Raw genomic sequence first — 24,477 nt, forward strand, 5'->3', positions numbered from 1 at the left:
AGGTTCGGGTTAGCCCCGCCTTAAGGTCAGCCTAGATCAGTCAACAGCTGACCTGACCACACCAACCTGGACAGCTTTCACACTGTGGGGACAAGACAGACCAGTTCAAGTTACAATGGCAGAAAAGTTAGCTGAATATAACCATATTTCTTAGAAAAGACAAGCCTTACACTCTGTTCCACAGCTATGTTGCCTTCAGGGTTTCATCTATAACCATGTTTCTAACTAGCTGGATAAGTGTGTGTATGTAAATGTGTGTGTGTTTGTTTAAAATGTGCAACTGATCAGGATATGTGTCACAAGTTCACCACATAAACAAACACTAAACATCAGGAGTAATTGAGGGTTTACAGTGGGGAATAGTTTGATTCAAAGGGCTTTATTGGCATGGGAAACAAGTTTACATTGCCAAAGCAAGTGGAATAGATAATAAACAAAAGTGAAATTAACATTGGCAGTAGAATGGCCTTACTGATGACCTCAGTGATTTTTAATGTGGCACTGTCATAGGATGCCACCTTTCCAACAAGTCAGTTTGTCAAATTTCTACCCTGCTGGAGCTGCCCCCGTCAACTGTAAGGGCTGTTATTGTGAAGTAGAAATGACTAGGAACAACAACGGCTCAGCCGTGAAGTGGTAGGCCACACAAGTTAACAGAACGGGCCCGCCGAGTGCTGAAGCGCATAGCGTGTAAAAATCATCTGCCCGCGGTTGCAACACTCACTACAAAGTTCCAAACTGCCTCAGGAAGCAACGTCGGCACAAGAACTGTGGGTTCTCATGGCCGAGCAGCCGCATACAAGCGTAAGATCACCATGCGCAATGCCAAGCATCGGCTAGAGTGGTGTAAAGCTCGCTGCCATTGGACTCTGGAGCAGTGGAAATGCGTTTTTCTAGAGTGATTAATCACACTTCACCATCTGGCAGTCCAAAGAACGAATCTGGGTTTGGCGGATGCTAGGAGGACGCTACCTGCTCCAAGGAATAATGGTCTGGGGTTGATTTTCATGGTTCGGGCTTGGCCCCTTAGTTCCAGTGAACGGAAATCTTAATACTACAGCATACAATGACATTCTAGATGATTCTGTGTTTCCAACTTTGTGGCAACAGTTTGGGGAAGGCCCTTTCCTGTTTCAGCATGAAAGTGCCCCCATGCACAAAGACAGGTCGATACAGGTGGTTTGTCGAGATCGGTGTGGACGAACTTGACAGGCCTGCACAGAGCCCTGACTTCAACCACATTGAACACCTTTGGGATGAATTGGAAAACCGACTGCGAGCCAGGCCTAATCGCCCAACCTCACTAATGTTCTTGTGGCTGAATGGGAGCAAGTCCCCGCAGCAATGTTCCAACATTTTCGTGGAAAGCCTTCCCCAGAAGAGTCGAGGCTGTTAAAGCAGCAAAGGCGGGGGGGGCAACTCCATATTAATGCCCATGATTTTTTAAATTAGATGTTTGACGAGCAGGTGCCCACATACTTTTGGTCATGTACTTTTGTATTTACAATGGATTTTTGTGCTTCACTGGTTGCCCTTTTAATGTGGCAACCGGTCACAAATAATGCTGCTGTGACGGCACACTGGTGTTTCACATAATAGATATGGGAGTTACCAAAATTGAATTGTTTTCAATTTCTTTGTGGGCCAGTGTATTCTGAGGGGAATATGCCTCTCTAATATGGTCATACATTTGGCAGGAGAACAGAACCGTTAATTTAAAAGCATGAGAACCGGTTAGTCTAGACCAACAAGAAATCGTTCATGCAAAGCCCTCCAGTATCTGCCTGGAAGCTGAAAATATTTGCCTGTGCTTGTTAAGGTTACCTGCCCCTCCCCCTCTAGCCTACTGATGTTACATTGTCGCTTGATTCAGAACATGGGGAGTTTTTTTAATTAGCTAGAGAATAATGAATTAACATGTTCAACGTTGGTTACGGATACTATAGACCTAGTTATCCCGTTTCACGTTGGATTTATTAGCATAAAAAATTGTAAGACATGTTTTTAAATTCTGGTGCTGCTCTGCACACACAAGCTTTTTAGCTAAATTAGCTAGCACAAGCTTGTTAGCTAGCTAGCTGACAGGACATTCAAAGTTCCTCTGTAGAAGCCGCTCCTTTCCTTGGTATAATTCTGTGAACCTAATTTATATAATGCAGATCATAACAAAATGCCCAGCGCTTCACGCCTCATCCTCAACCCCAGGGATGCAAACCGCTGAAACATGCAAAAAAATCCTTGCTAGGGGGAAATGGAGGTTTTAACTAATTAAATAAACAAAGAATATGATCTACATGATCAGTCTCTGTGTGTAAAATAAAAAGTGGTTAATATGAACGTAACTCACAGCAAAAAAAAAAGGTAAATAAAGCAATTCAACGTCATTTGTTGCCTAGACAAACAATTCACTAATATTGCAGTTAGCCATGACAGCCTTTATAATAGAACGCTTGTGACCACACACAAATATTGCACTTGGGAAAAAAACATTTTATTTATGGGCAACAGTGCACATCAGGGTAGCCTAGTGGTTAGAGCGTTGGACTAGTAACCGGAAGGTTGCAAGTTCAAATCCCCGAGCTGACAAGGTACAAATCTGTCGTTCTGCCCCTGAACAGGCATTTAACCCACTGTTCCTAGGCCGTCATTGAAAATAAGAATTTGTTCTTAACTAACTTGCCTAGTTAAATAAAGGTAAAATGTAAAAAGTTACGTTGTACGCTTTCTGTCTGGACATCTGTTCTACAATGTGCCAGCAAAAGAGGCAAAGTGTGTGGTGTTCCTTTCACCTCTAGTGGCATCCAGCTTAAGTCAGGCCCAGCTCCAGCTACACTTGATCCCTGAATCCACTTGTTGAACAAGCAACACCTAATTTTCATCTAATTCTCTCATTCTGAAAATTAACCACATACTGTAGAGGGAAAACATTAGTTAACAGATAGTGGTTAGTTTGTAAGCTAGTTAACATTTTACACAGATTGCCATGGTCCAGTAAGCACCTAACGCGCAGCCTTGTGGTTACAGCGTTGGACTAGTATCCGGAAGGTTGCAAGATCGAATCCCTGAGCTGACAAGGTAAAAATCTGTTGTTCTGCCCCTGAACAAGGCAGTTCATGCACTGTTCCTAGGCCCTCATTGAAAATAAGAATTTGTTCTTAACTGACTTGCCTGGTTAAATAAAGGTGAAAAATAAAAACTTTATTTAAAAAATGTTTAACCTTTTTATTTATACAGTTTTTTTCTTTCTCATTGAGAACATCTCTTTTCCAAGAGAGACCTGGCCAATAGCAGCAGAGGGAACAATGTTTCAGACAAAACAACTTACTAACATACACTAATACAATATTAAACAAAACTATAAACACACATACAGTACAACAAAAACCTTGTACATTAAAAACACAAAGTCTTTGCTAAAAACAGCTGGCCTAAAAACAATTCCACTCTTCTATAATATATACATCGATCAAGTGTTTAAACTCCAAAGAAACTAGATCATCACGTTTTAAAATGTTTGACAGAATTCCAGGACCACGGAGCTAAGTAACTAAAACTGTCTACCATGTCCTGTTCTCATTTTTGGTACTGTTAGAAGCAATCAGAATGGGACTGTAATTTATATTTATTTACTGACCTGACTAAAAAAAGAACAGAAATAAAAGGGCATTTTACCCAATATGGCCTTATAAGTCAGTGTATACCAGTGTTTAAGCCTACGCAAGGTCAATGACGACCAGCCAACAGCGCTGTAGAAATCACAATGATGTGTGAGACGTTTCTGATTTGAAATGTACCTGAGGGCTGCATGATACACTGAATCAAGCTGTAACAATGATAAACTCCACAATTATTTCCAGTCTACTAACCTATCGAAGGTCTTGCGCAGCTTCATAATGTAGAGCTATGCAACATACCAAAAAGTTAGAATCGGTATGGGTCTATTCATCGACCAAACACCTTAATAGATACAAACATTATTCGGGAGAATCCCAGCCTGTTTTGATCACAGATCATGATGAATCCTGAACATTTAAGCTGTTTGTCATTGATTTAGCACACAATTGCTTACATATTTGATACACGTGTAGACCTATATTTAATCTGGAATTGACAAACAAAAGCCTGACTAGGATCCAGACTTTCCCCCATGTCATTTATTACCAATCAGGCTAAATGTATGCCTATTAATTTGCATAGGCTAACCATTGTGATTAATGCTATTTACCATCTTCTGCTTTTTATGAATAAACAGGCATCAGACTAAACATATTTCAATGCCCCCCCCCCCCCCCCCCCCCACACAATACATGTATTTTTTATGTCACCTTTATTTAACCAGGTAGGCTAGTTGAGAACAAGTTCTTATTTACAACTGCGACCTGGCCAAGAAAGAAAAGCAGTGCGACACAAATAACAGTTACACATGGAATAAATAAACATACAGTCAATAATACATTAGAAAAGGTCTGTGCAAATGAGGTAGGATAAGAGAGGTAAGGCAATAAATAGGCCATAGTGGTGAAATAATTACAATATAGCACTTAAACACGAGTGATAGATGTGCAGAAGTTGAATGTGCAAGTAGAGATACTGGGGTGCAAAGGAGCAAAATAAATAACAGTATAGGGATGAGGTAGCTGGGTGAGCTATTTACAGGTGGGCTATGTGCAGTGATCTGTGAGCTGCTCTGGCAGCTGGTGTTTAAAGTTAGTGAGGGAGCTATGAGGCTTCAGTGATTTTTGCATTTAGCTCCAGTCATTGGCAGCAGAGGAAAGGCAGCCAAAGGAGGAACTGGCTTTGGGGATGACCAGTGAAATATACCTGCTGGAACGCCTTCCTTTGGGCGGGTGCTGCTATGGTGACCAGTGAGCGGAGATAAGGCAGGGCTTTACCTAGCAAAGACTTATGATGACCTAGAGCCGGTGGGTTTGGCGATGAATATGATGCGAGGGCCAGCCAACGAGAGCGTACAAGTCGCAGTGGTGGTGGTGGGTAGTGTATGGGGGCTTTGGTGACAAAACGGGTGGCACTGTGATAGGATGTAGTCTATTTGCTGAGTAGTGTTGGAGGCTATTTTGTAAATGACATCGCCAAAGTCGATGATCGGTAGGATAGTCAGTTTTACGAGGGTATGTTTGGCAGCATGAGTGAAGGATGCTTTGTTGTGAAATAGGAAGCCAATTCTAGATTTAATTTTGGATTGAAGATGCCTAATGTGAGTCTGGAAGGAGAGTGTACAGTCTAATCAGACACCTAGGTATTGTAGTTGATGACATTCTTAGTCAGAACCATCCAGAGTAGTGATCCTGGGCAGGTGCTGGCAGCGATCGGTTGGAGAGCATGCATTTAGTTTTACTTGCATTTAAGAGCAGTTGGAGGCCACGGAAGGAGCGTTGTATGGCATTGAAGCTTGTCTGGAGGTTAGTTAAGTGTCCAAAGAAGAGCCAGAAGTATACAGAATGGTGTCGTCTGCATAGAGGTGGATCAGAGAATCACCAGCAGCAAGAGTGACATAATTGATGTATACAGAGAAGGGAGTCGGCCCGAGAATTGACCCCTGTGGCACCCCTATAGAGACTGCCAGAGGTCCGGACAACAGGCCCTCCGATTTGACACACTGAACTCTATCAGAGAAGTAGTTGGTGAACCAGGCGAGGCAGTCATTTGAGAAACCAAGGCTGTTGAGTTTGCCGATAAGAATGTGGTGATTGACAGAGTCAAAAGCCTTGGCCAGGTCTACGAGTACAGCCGCACAGTATTGTTTCTTATCGATGGCAGTTATGATATAGTTTTTGACCTTGAGCGTGGCTAAGGTGCCCCCATGACCAGCTCAGAAACCAGATTACATAGCGGAGAAGGTACCTGTGGAATTCGAAATGGTCGGTGATCTGTTTCTTCCTAGGTTTTGGCCTTTCTATGGAGTTTTTCCTAGCCACCGTGCTTCTACACCTGCATTGCTTGCTGTTTGGGGTTTTAGGCTGGGTTTCTGTACAGCACTTTGAGATATCAGCTGATGTACGAAGGGCTATATAAATTGATTTGATCTGTTTAACTTGGCTTTCGAAGACCTTAGGAAGGCAGGGTAGGATAGATATAGATTTGAAGCAGTTTGGGTCTAGAGTGTCTCCCCCTTTGAAGAGGGGGATGACCACGGCAGCTTTCTAATCTTTGGGGATCTCAGATGATATGAAAGAGGTTGAACAGGCTAGTAATAGGGGTTGCAACAATTTCGGCAGGTAATTTTAGAAAGTGAGGGTCCAGATTGTCTAGCCCAGCTGATTTGTAGGGGTCCAGATTTTGCAGCTCTTTCAGAACATCAGCTATCTGGATTTGGGTGAAGGGGAAATGGGGAGGCTTGGGCAAGTGGATGTGGGGGGTGCAGGGCTGTTGATAGGGGTAGCCAGGTGGAAGCCTTAGCCTTTGCTTTCCTGTGTATATTGGTTCCTAACTTCCCTGACAAGTTGCATATCGCGGGAACTATTCGATGCTAATGCAGTACGCCACAGGATGTTTTAGTGCTGGTCAAGGGCAGTCAGGTCTGGAGAGAACCAAGGGCTATATCTGTTCCTGGTTCAAGCATTTTTGAATGGGGCATGCTTATATAAGATGGTGAGGAAAGCACTTTTAAAGAATAACCAGGCATCCTCTACTGACGGGATGAGGTCAATATCCTGTCTCCTAGAGATGAATGCACTTTGGTGCGAAAAGTGCAAATCAATCCCAGAACAACAGCAAAGAACCCTGTGAAGATGCTGGAGGAAACGGGTACAAAAGTATCTATATCCACAGTAAAATGAGTCCTATATTGACAACCTAAAAGGCCGCTCAGCGAGGAAGAAGCCACTGCTCCAAAACCGCCATAAAAAGCCAGACTATGGTTTGCAACTGCACATGGGGACAAAGATCGTACTTTTTGGAAACTGTCCTCTGGTCTGATGAAACAAAAATGGAACTGTTTGGCCATAATGACCATCGTTATGTTTGGAGGAAAAAGGGGAGGCTTGCAAGCCAAAGAACACCATCCCAACCGTGAAGCACGGGGGTGGAGCATCATGTTGTGGGGTGCTTTGCTGCAGGAGGGACAGGTGCACTTCACAAAATAGATGGCATCTTGAGGAAAGGAAATTATGTGGATATATTAATTGAGTGTATGTAAACGTCTGACCCACTGGGAATGTGATGAAAGGAGTAGAAGCTGAAATCAAGCATTCTCTCTACTATTCTGACATTTCACATTCTTAAAATAAAGTGGTGATCCTAACTGACCTAAAGACTGGGAATGTTTACTTAGTTTTTCACAATTCCTGACATTTATGTTTTTGGTTAAAGTGTATGTAAACTTCCGACTTCAACTGTATTCATGCATTAAATGCGAATACCTGGGAGGCAAAATAAGCTAAATAAAACAAAGATATGCCCATGTGTGTCACATACACATGGCATCTCTGATCTGCTTGCCTCAATAAATTAATACTAGGACATTGGTAGCCAGGATTAGCTATATCAAATCAAACTTAGTCACGTGCCCCGAATACAACAAGTGTCGACCTTACCGTGAAATGCTTACTTACAAGACCTTAACCAACAGTGCAGTTCAAGAAGAGTTTAAGAAAATATTTACCAGATAATAAAAAGTAACAATAACGATGCTGTATACAGGGGGTACCGGTACCAAGTCAGTGTGCGGGGGTACAGGTTAGTTGAGGTAATTTGTACATGTAGGTAGTGGTGAAGTGACAATGCATAGATTAACAGTGAGTAGCAGCAGTGTACAAAACAAATGGGGGGGGGGTCAATGTGGTAGCAGCGTATCTAGTCTCCTAATAGTTGCATAACGGTGCAAGTTAGACACGTCATGTTTTATTAGCATTTTTTTAAATTGAAGTATTTATTTAACAGGGCAAGTCATGTGATAATAATTTACAACGACGACCTACCCCGACCAAACCCTAACCTGGACGACACTGGGGCAATTGTGCTTTGCTTTGCCTTGTCACATTTTATGCACCCAGCTAAGGCCTTGGATGGATCAAGTTACACTGAGATGGGCACAGGGGTATATGTACAGTCATTTTTAGTGTGGTGGCAAATTAGTTGAACAGGAGAAGAGGATGTGTTTGCTTGTGGAGGGAGATCTGTGTGGGTGGTGGGTAGAACAGCTGCAGTAATGCTGATTGGTTGCTCTGGCTCATTACATCTTGACTAACAGCTGAAAAGCCGTCATTAACATACTCCAGGAGATGGCAATATATTTAGTATTCACTAAGTGAAGTAGCCTACCATCCCCATTTTACAATTTGTATTCATATATTAAATAAATGATACTACAGCACATTCAATTACATTATTGTAGGCTATAGACTACTCCTGTATCTACCTTGTACAATAACGTAATCATTGAATGAAATCGCGTACCCGTCCACGTTTCTAATTTAATTGATCCATCAAATAAGTAATACTAGAACATAAAATTACGTTATTGAACACTAGCCCACTCCGCTATCGATACAGTAAATAATGGACCGGAAGGTTGCAAGTTCAAACCCCCCAGCTGACAAGGTACAAATCTGTCGTTCTGCCCCTGAACAAGGCAGTTAACCCACTGTTCCTAGGCCGTCATTGTAAATAAGAATTTGTTCTTAACTGACTTGCTTAGTTAAATAAAGCTAAAATAAATTTTAAAAAATACGTTTTCATCCCAAAAATATTTTCAAATAAGCCACATTTGCCTTAACACTGTAGACCTAAATATTTCCTAACAATATCACAACATAAATATAGCCTACTTTACTCCTCAGTTGGATCAAGGACATCTTGGTAATTATTTTAATCGTCTCTAATAAGGAAACTATCTGGGACAGACACTTGAAAATTTGCCACTTGTAAAAATAATTTTAAAAACATTTATGTCTGAGTTGCCGCCTAGCTCTCAAATAGCATGCCAGTCTCTCTCTATGAACAGTCACTGCAATCCAGATTCCTTGGGACGTACTTAGCCTTTACTAACACTAAACTTAACCAATTTACATTTATACTTGATAGGTGTGGACATCCCAAGGATCCCGAATAGCACCTATGAACTCCTCTGAAAGCTGTGGACACAACTCTTATTGGTTGTTTGATGTGGAACTGGTAACAACACAGTCTGTGATTTGGCTAACAACATTTAGATCTGTATACAGCGATATAAGATAACATAACATGCCATGTGCTGTTGAGGGGAAAGAAAGATCATCTATAGATTGGGCATTCTTTCTAGGCCATTAGCGATATCAGGAGATACACAAGTCGTAGGCTACACTATAGTTCAAGTTGGCTACGTTGGAATGTCTGCTTGCACAGGAAAAATGGTACGTTTCTAACATTTATGGTTGAGATTTAATTAATATAAACTATGCACATTATGACTTTCATTAGCACTTAACGCAGGAGTCACGCAAACGTTAGTAAGGCGTTGGTGTCATGTCAGGTGGTACAGTTGCCTAGGCTTATATATGTCCCTTATCACCCCCCATAGCATTCTGTTATGTGAACGATGGGCTGAGCCTTGGATATAGCAGCCAGTATTGCTCCAAATGCGCATCACTCGTTTGCTTACAGCCAGTAGTGATCCCACCCCATCGGATCTACACGAATCACGTAGGTCACCTATTTTAGATTCAAAACGTCATATTTCGCTGAAAGGTGACTAGTTTGCAACCCTCTCTCTCTCTCTCCCCACCCGCAAAATTTCAGTTGCATCTTGCGCTGTAAGCTACACTTTTCAGTCCATCACGCACGTAAGCAACTAGCTTGCCTGCTCTAGCCGCACTGATTGGTGAAGTAATTTAATTAGCGAAATGTAAAAAAATATATATTTGAAAAAATAAAAAGGAACTGGATCAAGAGCCTTTCTGTCTAATTAGTTTTTTTCGTTAGGTAACCTGTGAGTAGAATTTGAGTTAGATGTATAACATTGAGCTGGGATGTCTGTCCTGCGAATAGTTTAGGTCAAATGTTTGCACTGCACTTGTTAGCATTTAGTTAGCATTCTCTATGGGATTTTACATGTACTTGTTAGCATTGCTAACCTTCGGATTGCAGTGGGGTTTGAAAATGGCGCCCCTTGTATTCAGTGCTGGTATTACTGAATATCCCAGGATGGCACAAGGTCAGTATGACGATCTGGATACCTCCCAAGCATACTGCCAGGGTCCAGGTCTGACAGAATCTGTGCAGAAGATCTTGGTGCTGCTGTAGGCTCTCCTTCGTTGGGGAGAAAAGCACCAGATCATCAGCAAATGATAGACATTTGACATCAGATTCTAGTGGAGTGAGGCTGGGTGCTGCAGACTGTTATACTGCCCTTGGCAATTCGTTGATGTATACACTGAGTGTACAAAACATTTAGAACACCTGCCTAATATTGAGTTGCAATTTGTTGGGCCATGGACTCTACAAGGTGTCAAAGCGTTCCACAGGCCCATGTTGGCACTAATACTTCTCACAGTTGTCAAGTTGGCTGGATGTCCTTTGGGTGGTGGACCATTCTTGATACACACAGGAAACTGTTGTGTATGAAAAATACAGCCGCGCTTGACGCAAACCAGTGCCCCTGGCACCTATTGCCATACCTCATTCAAAGGAACTTAAATATTTTGTATTGCCCATTAACCCTCTGAATGGCACACATACACAATCCATGTCTGAATTGTCTAGAGGCTTAAGTATTTTTTTTAACCTTTTCTCCTCTATACTAATTGAAGTGGATTTAATTTGTGACATCGATAAGGGATCATAGCTTTCACCTGGGTTCACCTGGTCAGTCTGACCTGGAAAGATTGGGGCGGCAGGGTAGCCTAGTGGTTAGTGTTGGACTAGTAACCGAAAGGTTGCAAGTTCAAACCCCTGAGCTGACAAGGTACAAATCTGTCATCCTGCCCCTGAACAAGGCAGTTAACCCAGTCATTAACCCGTCATTGTAAATAAGAATTTGTTCTTAACTGACTTGCCTAGTTAAATAAAGGTAAAATAAAAAATAATGGTTTGTACACTCAGTGTATGTTGGAGGGCTCAAGCTGCATCTCTGTTGCACCCCACATCCCTGAGGAAAGAAATGTGTTTTTTGCTCATTTTAACCTCACACACTTGTTTGTCGCCAAAGGTTTTGAGAATGACACAAATATTAATTTTCACAGTCTGCTGCCTCAGTTTGTATGATGGCAATTTGCATATACAGTGGGGCAAAAAAGTATTTAGTCAGCCACCAATTGTGCAAGTTCTCCCACTTAAAAAGATTAGAGGCAAGTAATTTTCATCATAGGTACACTTCAACTATGACCAACAAAATGAGAACAAAAAAAAAGAAAATCAGATTTGTAGGATTTTTAATGAATTTATTTGCAAATTATGGTGGAAAATAAGTATTTCACCTACAAACAAGCAAGATTTCTGGCTCTCACAGACCTGTAACATCTTTAAGAGGCTTTAAGAGGCTCCTCTGTCCTCCACTCGTTATCCGTATAAAAGACACCTGTCCACAACCTCAGTCACACTCCAAACTCCACTATGGCCAAGACCAAAGAGCTGTCAAAGGACACCAGAAACTAAATTGTAGACCTGCACCAGGCTCGGAAGACTGAATCTGCAATAGGTAAGCAGCTTGGTTTGAAGAAATCAACTGTGGGAGCAATTATTAGGAAATGAAAGACATACAAGACCACTGATAATCTCCCTCGATCTGGGGCTCCACGCAAGATCTCACCCCGGGGGGTCAAAATGATCACAAGAACGGTAGGGAAAAATCCCAGAACCACACGGGGGGACCTAGTGAATGACCTGCAGAGAGCTGGGACCAAAGCCTACCATCAGTAACACACTATGCCGCCAGGGACTCAAATCCTGCAGTGCCAGAGGTGTCCCCCTGCTTAAGCCAATACATGTCCAGGCCCGTCTGAAGTTTGCTAGAGAGCGTTTGGATGATCCAGAAGAAGATTGGGAGAATGTCATATGGTCAGATGAAACCAAAATATAACTTTTTGGTAAAAACTCGTTGTGTTTGGAGGACAAAGAATGCTGAGTTGCATCAAAAGAACACCATACCTACTGTGAAGCATGGGGGTGGAAACATAATGCTTTGGGGCTGTTTTTCTGCAAAGGGACCAGGACGACTGATCCGTGTAAAGGAAAGAATGAATGGGGCCATGTATCATGAGATTTTGAGTGAAAACCTTCCATCAGCAAGGGCATTGAATATGAAATGTGGCTGGGTCTTTCAGCATGACAATGATCCCAAACACACCGCCCGGGCAATTAAGGAGTGGCTTCGTAAGAAGCATTTCAAGGTCCTGGAGTGGCCTAGCCAGTCTCCAGATCTCAACCCCATAGGAAATCTTTGGAGGGAGTTGAAAGTCCGTGTTGCCCAGCAACAGCCCCAAAACATCACTGCTCTAGAGGAGATCTGCATGGAGGAATGGGCCAAAATACCAGCAACAGTGTGTGCAAACCTTGTGATGACCTACAGAAAACATTTGACCTGTCATTGCCAACAAAGGGTATATATATATATATATATAAGTAAGTAATGAGAAACGTTTGTTATTGACCAAATACTTATTTTCCACCATAATTTGCAAATAAATTCATAAAAAATCCTACAATGTGATTTTCTGGATTTTTTTTCTTCTCATTTTGTCTGTCATAGTTGAAGTGTACCTATGATGAAAATTACAGGCCTCATCTTTTTAAGTGGGAGAATTGGTTGCACAATTGGTTGTCTGACTAAATACTTTTTTGCTCCACTGTACTCCAGAATGTTATGAGGAGTGATCAGATGAATTGCAATTCATTCAAATGAACTGAATCCCCCAAAAATATTTCCACTGAATTTCAGCCCTGCCACACAAAAGGACCAGCTGACATGTCCGTGATTCTCTCGTTAACACAGGTGTGAGTGTTGACGAGGACAAGGCTGGAGATCACTCTGTCATGCTGATTGAGTTCGATTAACAGACTGGAAGCTTTAAAAGGAGTGTGGTGATTGGAATCATTGTTCTTCCTCTGTCAACCATGGTTACCTGCAAGGAAACACATGCCGTCATCATTGCTTTGCACAAAAAGGGCTCACGGGCAAGGATATTGCTGCCAGTAAGATTACACCTAAATCAACCATTTATCGGATCATCAAGAACTTCAAGGAGAGCGGTTCAATTGTTGTGAAGAAGGCTTCAGGGCGCCCAGGAAAGTCCAGCAAGCGCCAGGACTGTCTCCTAAAGTTGATTCAGCTGCGGGATCGGGGCACCACCAGTACAGAGCTTGCTCAGGAATGGCAGCAGGCAGGTGTGAGTGCATCTGCACTCACAGTTAGGCGAAGACTTTTGGAGGATGGCCTGGTGTCAAGAAGGGCAGCAAAAAAGCCACTTCTCTCCAGGAAAAACATCAGGGACAGACTGATGTTCTTCAAAAGGTACAGGGATTGGACTGCTGAGGACTGGGGGAAAGTAATTTTCTCTGATGAATCCCCTTTCCGATTGTTTGGGGCATCCGGAAAAAAGCATGTCCGGAGAAGACAAGGTGAGCACTACCATCAGTCCTGTGTCATGCCAACAGTAAAGCATCCTGAGACCATGTGTGGGGTTGCTTCTCAGCCAAGGGAGTGGGCTCACTCACAATTCTGCGTAAGAACATAGCCATGAATAAAGAGTGGTAAAAACACATCCTCCGAAAGCAACTTCTCCCAACCATCCAGGAACAGTTTGGTGACGAACAATAGCTTTTCCAGCATGATGGAGCACCTTTGCCATAAGGCAAAAGTGATAACTAAGTGGCTCTGGGAACCAAACATTGATATTTTGGGTCCATGGCCAGGAAACTCCCCAGACCTTAATCCCATTGAGAACTTGTGGTCAATCCTCAAGAGGTGGGTGGACAAACAAGAACCCACAAATTCTGATGAACTCCAAGCATTGATTATGCACGAATGGGCTGCCATCAGTCAGGATGTGGCCCAGAAGTTAATTGACAGCATGCCAGGGCGGATTGCAGAGGTCTTGAAAAAGAAGGGCCAACACTGCAAATATTGACTCTTTGCATCAACTTCATGTAATTGTCAATAAAAGCCTTTGACACTTATGAAATGCTTGTAATTATACTTCAGTATTCCATAGTAACATCTGACAAAAATATCTATAGACACTGAAGCAGCAAACTTTGTGGAAATTAATATTTGTCATTCTCAAAACTTTTGGCCACGACTGTACATGGATTTTATGTTGTATGTTTTTTAGTTTTTTACCCCAACACCGCTTTCTATCAATTTATATAGCAGACCCTCATGGTAAATTGAGTCGAAAGCTTTTTTGAAATCCTCAAAGCATAATAATACTTAGCTTTTGTTTTGTTTGTTTGTCAATTAGGATGTGTAGGGTGAATATCTGGTCTGTCGTATGGTAACTTCGTAAAAAGCCCATTTAGATATTTGCTCAGGACGTTGATTTCACTGAGGAAATGTAGGAGTCTGCTGTTAATGACAATGCAGAGGATTATTTATCTGACTGCAACATCAGATGACACACAAACCCACACACACAGTCTTAACTGGGTTATCAGCCTCTGTCTGGGCATGTAACACTCTATTTCTGCCTTAAAAGGGAAATGTTTCTCTGTTTTATCACTGTGGAATAAGAATAATATTCCTGCTCTAACACACAGGAATGTCTAGTGGTATATTTAGTATCACACACACACACACCATCAGATGGGGTTACCGTACATTTCTCCAGTGTTTGCTTTCTTACACCAAATATTTTACGCAGAACATGACACATTTATACCTCAGACAGCCCTTCTCACTACCAGCACCCCTCCTTCCTCAGCTCCACCCTTCCTCCTCACCTCTACCCCTCCCTTCTCCACCCCTTTGGCCTCTCCTCACTTGCACCCCTTGTCCTCACCTGCACCCCATCGCCCTCCCTCACCCCTTCCCTCCTCACCTCCACCCTTTCTCTAGCTCTCACCCAATGTCCCTTCTCAATTCCCCCTTCTCTCCCTCCAACTGACACAAGTTTTATCATTGCTTTAAAACAGGGACAATTTTTAAGATTTTCTGAAGAATTGGAGGTATGTCTCATTGCTGTGCTTAGACTATAAGATCATGTTGAAATGTTTGTCAAATGTAACTCTTTCCTCTCTTTCTCTCCCTCGCTCCGTCTCCAGTGTGAGTCTGATGAAGAGTAAGTTGGATCCAGAGGGCTTGGGGATCGTGCTGCTGGCTCCGTTCCTCCTGGAGTTCTTCCCTGATCAGGTAACTGAAGAGGAGCTGAGATACTTCAAAGCTGCAGCAATATCCATAAAATAAACTGTGAAGACCGATAAACAAGAAATATCTTTGGCGTATGCATGTACGTACATGAGCGCTTCCGTTTTGTTAGTGGTTTGTGGCTGACGATGGATATGAATTTGTTGAATCAAATCTTTTACAGTAATGCAATGGTGACCGAAATGTTTAAATATATGTTTACACAAACCCCTGCTCAGACAGGGTCTCAGTGGCAGGGAACCATTTCTGAAGAGAGGGAGAGCGAGAGGCAAAGAGAAAGAGGTGGGAAAGGGAGGTGGGGACAAAGAGAGAGGAGCGGGAAGTGTGTTAAAGTGATCAGGGCTTCGGGGACTCACCAGAGGAATGGCCCTCGGCCACAAAGAAATTATACTGCCATTAGCCAACTGGAGACACAGACACACACACACAGACTGAGGTTATGGTTTCACATAAACACACTCACACAGTCTGTTAGCATTCTGGAACGTCCCAACAAAGTGTTTGGGCCTGTGTCGTTATTGACTGGTTTCTAATATAGGCTGTTCTGTGGGATTGGGGTTAGGGTTTCACATGCGTACACACACACATACGTGGGTTATGGGTTTCAGGCTAAAGTATGCTGAATTGTCTGGTTTAGAGAATGTTCTCTAGTCAAACTGTGGGTTCCGATATACCCACATCTTCCAGAGCAGAGTTATCGACACACACACCCCAGGGATGATTGTTAACTGGTTTATATATTGTGTTTACAGGATACTGGAATCCCAGACTCCTTCCCTGTCTACCACTACAATGGCCTGAAACAGTCCAACCACAATGAGAGGGTAAGATATATGTAACCGATGTGAAATGGCTAGCTAGATAGCGGTGGTGCGCCCTGATAACGTTTCAATCGGGTGACGTCACTCGCTCTGAGACCTGAAGTAGTTGTTCCCCTTGCTCTGCAAGGGCCACAGCTTTTGTGGAGCGATGGGTAACGATGCTTTGAGGGTGGCTGTTGTCGATGTGTGCAGAGGTTCGAGCCCAGGTTGGGGCGAAGAGGGACGGAAGCTATACTATTACATTGATGCTGTTGACCCGGATCACTGGTTGCTACGGAAAGGGAGGTCAAAAGGGGGGTAAGAATGAGAATGTAATGTGTGTGTGCATACTGACTGTGTGTGTGTGTGTGTTTCTCTTTGTCAGGTGGAGTATGTACAGGGTTCAGCCCTGGTCCTGGGCTTTGAGGACCCCATGGTGAGGACAGATGACACTCCAGTGAAGCGCTGCCTCCAGACCAAGTGGCCCTACATAGAACTGCTGTGGAATACTGACCGCTCCCCTTCACTTAACTAACTCGCTGCTAGGGTCGTAGAGGACTGACTGGTCTCTAAAGGAAAGAAGGCCACAAAGACTGAGAGACACAGTGCATGTACACTGCTGCACACACAGGAATTTGCTCCCTGTCCTGGGCAGGCGAAAAACACACACAGAACATACATGCCACTACACACATTTGACATACAGACACACTTGTTTACTGTTAACTCTGTTGTGTTTTACATGACTGTAAATTAAGTCACAGGATGTTTTTGGTTTGTTATAAAAAGCTGAATGACTTATCACTCTATAGATGACTCTGTTTTATACTCTGGGATATATTCACCTAATAAGAACTACATATAAAGGAGATAGCTGACCTCGTTGGAATGTAAACCTGTAACTGACTGACTGGATCTATGCTTCTGTACCACCCAGCTGTCTGACTGTTAGAGAAACAACCAAAGCTTTTTCCAAGTGCACACACACACACTCTCCTATTCTAACTACAGCTAAGTTAGTTTGACCTCTTAGTACTGAGGCAGGGTATCCCTGACCCAGATTAGGTTTACTGCATTATCTCCATTGAAATAGTCCAGGAGCAGCCTAAATCTGGGGCTGGGAAACTAGCCTCAAGGGTTTTCACAGGAGATTAGAGTAAAAGGGTAACGCACACACATACACACACCCTGGTGTTTACAGCATAAAGGGACCAATCACAGCAGCGATATGAGGAAATTCCTCCTGTTTAGTGGTTTGACCTGGGAGTAGAACCTTTGGCTGATTTTGAATTCTCTCATTATATCAACATAGGAAGTGATATGGTATTCATGTATTTATTGCCCCCCCCAACTAATAAACCCGTTTTTCTTCACTTGTGTGTGGGCTTGTTCGATGTTGCAGGCGACTGACGACTGACTAATCTACACATCACATTGCATCGTAGTCTCACCTAACCATCTGTCTATTTGCATCATAAGTAACTACTCATTATTGTTTGTAGATCAGTCAGTCACAATTTACCCACAATTCATTGATTTCAACAGAATGCTCTCGAACATGGCCTGTATGTATGTGCTTGCATGTCTGTCAGTCTGGTGTATGTGTGTTATTGGAAAGGGGATATCTCTGTGTTTGTTGGATGAGTCTGGGAGATGGAGAGAACAATAACGGATGGTTGAACTATTGAGCACACACTGAAACTCATACAAATTAGAATGCTTTTACCTGGTGAATGACCATCATAACACAGGCATGTGGCACACCAAAGAGAGGAGCACTACTCTTGTTCTAGTCCTCTCGGTGTGTATGTGTGTACACACACACGCATGTGTATCCTCGCCAGGTAAAGTTTCTAAGAACTGATATCCTGTTGAATATCTGAAGTCTCTTTTCATTCTGTTCATCTTGGATTTACACGAAACAGTTGAGAAAGAACAGTCCACCTCAACATTGTTCAAAAGGGCAATTTTAAGAGTGATGTTCACGTGTGTGTGTACACTGGGTTAAACTGTCCACCTCTGGGTGCCTGCACACAGCAAGAAGAAACATGCTCAGACAGCATATGTGCTCTGAGAATGGCAGGTATACAGGCACGGTACATTCTATGTTTGTGTCTGTCTGTTGTTGGTCACCATATGCATGTGTGAGACCATATGCTCGTCTGTAATGTAATGAGCCACAATGGTTCCATCTGTCTCTGGAGTTCAACATTAACTCAGGAAAAAAAAAGGAACATCCCTTTTTCAGGTGCCTGTATTTCAAAGATAATTTGCAAAAATCAAATACCTTCACAGATCTTCATTGTAAAGGGTTTAACCTGTTAGTGATCCCTTCACGCGCCAATCCCTTTAGAGGGATCGATTTGACAACATCCAGTGAAATTGCAGAGCGCCAAATTCAAACTACAGAAATATCAATATTCAAGATAACCGAAAATATAAGTGTAATACATCAAAATAAAGCTAAACTTCATGTTAATCCAGCTGCAGTGTCAGATTTCAAACAGGCTTTACGGCGAACGCAGACCATTTGATTATCTGAGGACAGCGCCCCGAATACAAACACATGAAAATCATTTTCAACCAGGCAGGTGGTGACACAAAAGTCAGAAATAACAATATAATAAATGCCTTACCTTTGAAGATCTTCTTTCTGCACTCCAAAATGTCCCAGAAACATCCTTTTGTTCGATAATGAATTTTAAATTTTAGAGTGTTTACTATCCAAATCTACCAATTTTATGCATATCTTAGCTTCTGGGCCTGAGTAACAGGCAGTTTAGTTTGGGCACGCTTTTCATCCGGATGTGAAAATACTGCTCCCTATCCCTAAGAAGTTTTAAACACTGTTTAAAAGATGCCCAGGATCCCTGCTCATCTGCGTAAACGTGACTTAAGCATGCTGCAAGGAGGCATGAGGACTGCAGATGTGGCCAGGGCAATAAATTGCAATGTCCGTACTGTGAGATGCCTAAGACAGAGCTACAGGGAGACAGGACGGACAGCTGATCTTCCTCGCAGTGGCAGACCACGTGTAACAACACCTGCACAGGATCGGTACATCCGAACATCACACCTGCGGGACAGGTACAGGATGACAACAACTGCCCGAGTTACACCAGGAACGCACAATCCCTCCATCAGTGCTCAGACTGTCCACAATAGGCTGAGAGAGGCTGGACTGAGGGCTTGTAGGCTTGTTGTAAGGCAGGACCTCACCAGACATCACCGACAACAACGTCGCCTATGGGCGCAAACCCACCGTCACTGGACCAGACAGGACTGGCAAAAAGTGCTCTTCACTGACGAGTCATGGTTTTGTCTCACCAAGCGGGATCGATTTGGAGGTGGAGGGTCACAGCATCATCGGACTGAGCTTGTTGTCATTGCAGGCAATCTCAACGCTGTGCGTTACAGGGAAGACATCCTCCTCCCTCATGTGGTACCCTTCCTGCAGGGTCATCCTGACATGACCCTCCAGCATGACAATGTCACCAGCCATAGTGCTCGTTCTGTGCGTGATTTCCTGCAAGACAGGAATGTCAGTGTTCTGCCATGGCCAGCGAAGAGCCCGGATCTCAATCCCATTGAGCACGTCGGGACCTGTTATTTCTGATGGTGAGGGCTATGGCCATTCCCCCCCAGAAATGTCCGGGAACTTGCAGGTGCCCTGGTGGTAGAGTGGGGTAACATCTCACAGCAAGAACTGGCAAAACTGGTGCAGTCCATGAGGAGGAGATGCACTGCAGTACTTAATGCAGCTGGTGGCCACACCAGATACTGACTGTTACTTTAGATTTTGAACCCCCTTTGTTCAGGGACACATTATTCAATTGATGTTAGTCACATGTCTGTGGAACTTGTTCAGTTTATGTCTCAGTTGTTGAATCTTATGTTCATACAAATATTTACACATGTTAAGTTTGCTGAAAATAAATGCAGATGACAGTGAGAGGACATTTCTTTTTTTGCTGAGTTTACATTAACAGGGAGGGAGGGAAAGGGTAGATTGAGATGAAGAGAGAGGTACGGACAGCAAGAGGAGTGCCGAGAGACGTAAGGAAAGAGATTGAGAACAGAAGGAGGGGTAAAGGAGGAAGAGGGCATGCGAACGGGAGGGGTTAAGGAGAGTTGGGGAAACTTGTCTGAATTCTCCATCTGGTAGGTCAAGGTTGTTCACTGTGACTCCCTCTCATCACCATGCAGCCTCAGATTCTATAACACACACACTCAGACACACACAACATACACAACCCCACCTGGTTCACATCACTTGTCTGAAAATATGAAGAAGTGGTTTACAGTAACATCCTAACTCTACACACGCACACAGTGACATAGAAATGCATACGTTCCAGCCTAAGTACTTCATTTTGGTCCATAGCTAAATAAATTGTTACTAAGGTCATTACAGATGTTTGGACAATGTGGTCCACATAAGTCATGTTACTCCAACACAAATGGACATAAAGCATCTCCTAAACATGTTCCTCATAACAGCTGAGAAAGACCAGTACTCCCCAGCACACAGTCACAGTTTTACAGCTCACTATGACTATATGAGACTTTCCGTCTTTTGACAACAAACATTCTAAAGTTCAGATTAAATTAAAACTCTCCTGATGCTGATTAGGAGCAGACTGAGTTAATGCAGAAACACACACACAGGACACACACACACACACACTGGGGGAGTGATGTGAGCATAGTGGATTGTTCTGCTTTGATAAGATTACACTGTATATCTACAGGATGTTGGCTATGCAGGCAAGATGGCTAAAAAAAATGCACACCCACACATTGTGTCTGGATCAGAATAGGCTACGAGTTTATTTATAGCTTAACTTTTGGGAGAGGACTCGCGCAGGACAGGGGATTGGTAACGCGTGCGTTGAAAACCCATCACACACATACACACACATAGGCCTACACACACAAACACATTTCGACACACACATACAACGTGAAAGGCCTAACCCGTCTTTAGTTTTAGTGCTCAGGCTGGCGTGTTTAACTTTAGATCTCAGTAATAATTACGCGAGATAATTACCGGTGATTATTCTTTAATGGAAGGAAACGCACCTCATTAAATCGGTGCGGTCAGAATAAACGGTTTAATAATAAAACACCGCAAAACCCGAGATCTGTAATATCAGACATATCAGTATCACCACACTGACTGAAGTCATGTCATATTATATGGCCATTGTGCGTGCGCGTGTGAGCGAGCGAGAAAGAGAGATAGATAATTAATACATCCAGTTTATAATATTTATTGCTTCACGATCAAAACCTACGAAATGAGAAAATCGCTTTTTTCCCCATAAAACGATAGCTTGATGTAGCAGCCCCTTGGAGCGCGTTCTAATGTGGTCTGGATGCGGTCTTGAAGGGGGCGCGGGGATCGAAGTGTTGCGCAACCGGGGCGCGCACAGAATACAAGCGCGACGCCGCAGCGACAGGAGTCTGGCTACAGGCTGCAGAGTGTGTGTGAGTGAGAGCATCTATAGATCTGACCTGGAGGAGAGTGTGTGTGTAGCTTGTGTGGGAGACAGAAGGGAAGAGCGGAACGCACGGGCACAACTTTGGAAAACTCACCCGGCAGGATAGAAACACCTCTCTCGCTCCATCTCTTCTATCATCTATCTCTCTCCTTGCTAACGGATTCAAGCGGCGTGATATACTGCTCTGGCTGCGGGGAAGGTGTTAATGTGTGCTTATAGGATGTGCACGTTCGGTGGGATGTTGTGTCGCGTGGTGCCGGTGCTGTGGCTGGTCCTTTCGGTGGTCTCGGGGTTCAACCTGCATGCGGAGCGCCCGGCAGTGTACGGAGGACCAGAGGGGAGCTACTTTGGTTACTCCGTGGACTTCTACCGACCGACCCCCGAAAGCAGCACGTGAGTGACAACAGTCCGAGACCACAACTATCACTTTAAAACATTGCATTTTTTATGTTGTTAATTTAAATTTGGAACAGCCTACAAAGGTCTGCTGGTTCATGTTGGGTTAATATGAATTAGGTCTGGATTCCCAGAAAAACAACATGTCCGAACAGAGAGATGGGTTCACTCTCCTAATAAAATAGTAGAATAGAATATCATTAATTCAGCAGGAAATTCGTCTTGCTAGTGAACACAAATACAGTTACAAATGTCACAGAATAGTAGACTAAGTTGGGACCGTTTTCCAAGCACACCAATATTTCATAGTGCTAGTAGCCAACTGTACTTATGCTTTCTGTGCTGACTCTGTAATTTGTAAAGGAACTGAGGACTGTTTTATTACCAAGATGCTCCTATCATGTTTCTTGTTTCAGCTCCTTAGTTTTATGCACTGGATAAGAGCTTCCGCTAAATGACAAAAATATTAATGTGTCTTGCCCAATGAAATGTGTCATTATCTGTCTCTATAGCAGTGTGTGTGTCTCTATGTTCTAAAGACCATTTATTTCTCTTAAGTTTTGTGTGAACATTCGGTTAGTGGCATTATATCTCTGTCATGACTGTGTCCCTGCAGGTTGAGTGTGTTGGTGGGAGCGCCCAAGGCCAACACATCCCAGCCAGGCATCATAGAGGGAGGAGCTGTCTACTACTGTCCCTATCCCCCAAACCCCGACTCCACCAAGCAACCCTACAGCTGCACACAGATACCCTTCGACAACACCAGTGAGTTACACCATGCTGTGTACCTGTGTGTGTGTGTGTGTGTGTGTGTGTGTGTGTGTGTGTGTGTGTGTGTGTGTGTGTGTGTGTGTGTGTGTGTGTGTGTGTGTGTGTGTGTGTGTGTGTGTGTGTGTGTGTGTGTGTGTGTGTGTGTGTGTGTGTGTGTGTGTGTGTGTGCGTGCGTGCGTGTGTGTGTATGTGCTAGTTCTCCTCGTACAAAGTTCATGAGTGAGTATGAAGGGGTTAACTCCTGCCCATGTGGTTGGCTTCAGGTTTCAGGAGCACAGAAGAACCGTACGTGTGTGTGTGTTCCTGTTAGAAGTGTAATTTCACCCGATGCACTTCATCCGGACAAATAACAGAACACAAGAGAGTGCCCTCACCTCTAATGTGTGTAAGTGTGTGCATGTTCCGTGTGTGTGTGTGTGTGTCACGTATACTCCCTCTCCGGCCTCTAGGTCATCAGAGGGCCATAGAAAAATAACTACTATTAATTTCTATGAGAAAGATATGTTAGTGGGTGGTGGCTGAATGCATCTGTCTGTCTGGTGTTCTGGAATTCTGGTACTGTCACCCCTGGTTCTTTACTGAAAACGACTTCCTGTTGCACTAATCAGTCTATTCTGATAGGATGGGCAATCAATTTCATAGAGATGAATAACTCCTCTACTCCTGTTCTCCCTAAATCTCTGCCTCGCTTCCTCTCTCTCTCTCTCTCTCTCTCTCTCTCTCTCTCTCTCTCCCTCTCTCTCTCTCTCTCTCTCTCCATCACTCTCTCAATTATCCTGGGGGAGGGGTAAAGTGTGAGTGTGTATGAAGCGGTCAGGGGGCTAGTCTGGGGTAAACTGTGAGCACATGGGAATTTAGTTTCCCTTTGAGACTGGAGGGGATAAGAGGGAGGGGAGGTCTGCTTTTTATTAGATCTTCAAATTCATCCTTGTGTGTGTGTGTGTGTGTGTGTGTGTGTGTGTGTGTGTGTGTGTGTGTGTGTGTGTGTGTGTGTGTGTGTGTGTGTGTGTGTGTGTGTGTGTGTGTGTGTGATTGATGTGCATGGATCTGGTGGATATGGCTAGAGTTACTGTAGCCTCATTAATACAGGTACAAACCAGCGACATGAGAGACACACATCCACACATATAATCTGTCATCACACGCACGCACGCACGCACAAGCACACACACACACACACACAAACACACACACACACACAGAGCCATACTGGGTAGGGCCTCAGTCAGGGAGAAAGACAGGGAGAGGAGGGGGAAGGAGAGAGCGTTTGAAGGAATTAAGCAATAAGACTAGAGAGGGTGCAATATGGCGATCAGTGGCATGGCTGTGGTGCGCCTGGCCTGGTGCAGTCAAAGGGTTAGGGGTTAGGAACAGTGCAGGTGCGCATGAGGTCATTCTAATGACAAAACATGGCATAAGATGTATGGGGATTGTTCACTCAAATTTCATAATTAGTTCAACTCTTTCTTACCTTGTCGTCTAGAATGGGCCAGGAGAAACTGCGGTCTTCAGTGTGTGTGTGTAGGTTGCTGGTGTTTTATGAGGCGTAGAGACTCCGTCTCTCTAAACAGGCCCAGCTGGCCTTCAATAACACAGGAAAGGATTTACAGTGAAGCAGGCTAACACCCACACACACACACACACACACACACACACACACACACACACACACACACACACACACACACACACACAGTCATACACATTTACA

General features: G+C 43.6%; 2 protein-coding genes across 4 annotated transcripts in view; both read left to right on the forward strand.

The window, feature by feature from the left end:
• The window catches only part of mindy3 (MINDY lysine 48 deubiquitinase 3), a 46,644-nt gene extending 29,176 nt beyond the window's left edge, over positions 1–17,468 (forward strand). For both annotated transcript variants that reach the window (XM_020506045.2, XM_031788474.1), the window contains 3 exons: positions 15,193–15,280; positions 16,048–16,119; positions 16,481–17,468. In XM_020506045.2, the coding sequence (XP_020361634.2) occupies positions 15,193–15,280; positions 16,048–16,119; positions 16,481–16,630 (310 nt within the window). In that variant the 3' untranslated portion in view covers positions 16,631–17,468. The remainder of the gene's footprint in view (positions 1–15,192; positions 15,281–16,047; positions 16,120–16,480) is intronic.
• A 4,066-nt stretch (positions 17,469–21,534) lies between these two features.
• Positions 21,535–24,477, forward strand: part of itga8 (integrin, alpha 8) — a 53,410-nt gene continuing 50,467 nt past the window's right edge. The window contains exons 1-2 of one of the 2 annotated variants that reach the window (XM_031788488.1): positions 21,535–21,992; positions 22,612–22,760. In XM_031788488.1, the coding sequence (XP_031644348.1) occupies positions 21,805–21,992; positions 22,612–22,760 (337 nt within the window). In that variant the 5' untranslated portion in view covers positions 21,535–21,804. Of the gene's footprint in view, positions 21,993–22,611; positions 22,761–23,029; positions 23,152–24,477 lie in introns of those variants that run through there. The other variant, XM_031788498.1, reaches the window with a different exon arrangement.

This window comes from Oncorhynchus kisutch, linkage group LG2 (assembly GCF_002021735.2).
Source record: "Oncorhynchus kisutch isolate 150728-3 linkage group LG2, Okis_V2, whole genome shotgun sequence".
In the NCBI taxonomy this organism is placed as follows: domain Eukaryota; kingdom Metazoa; phylum Chordata; class Actinopteri; order Salmoniformes; family Salmonidae; genus Oncorhynchus; species Oncorhynchus kisutch.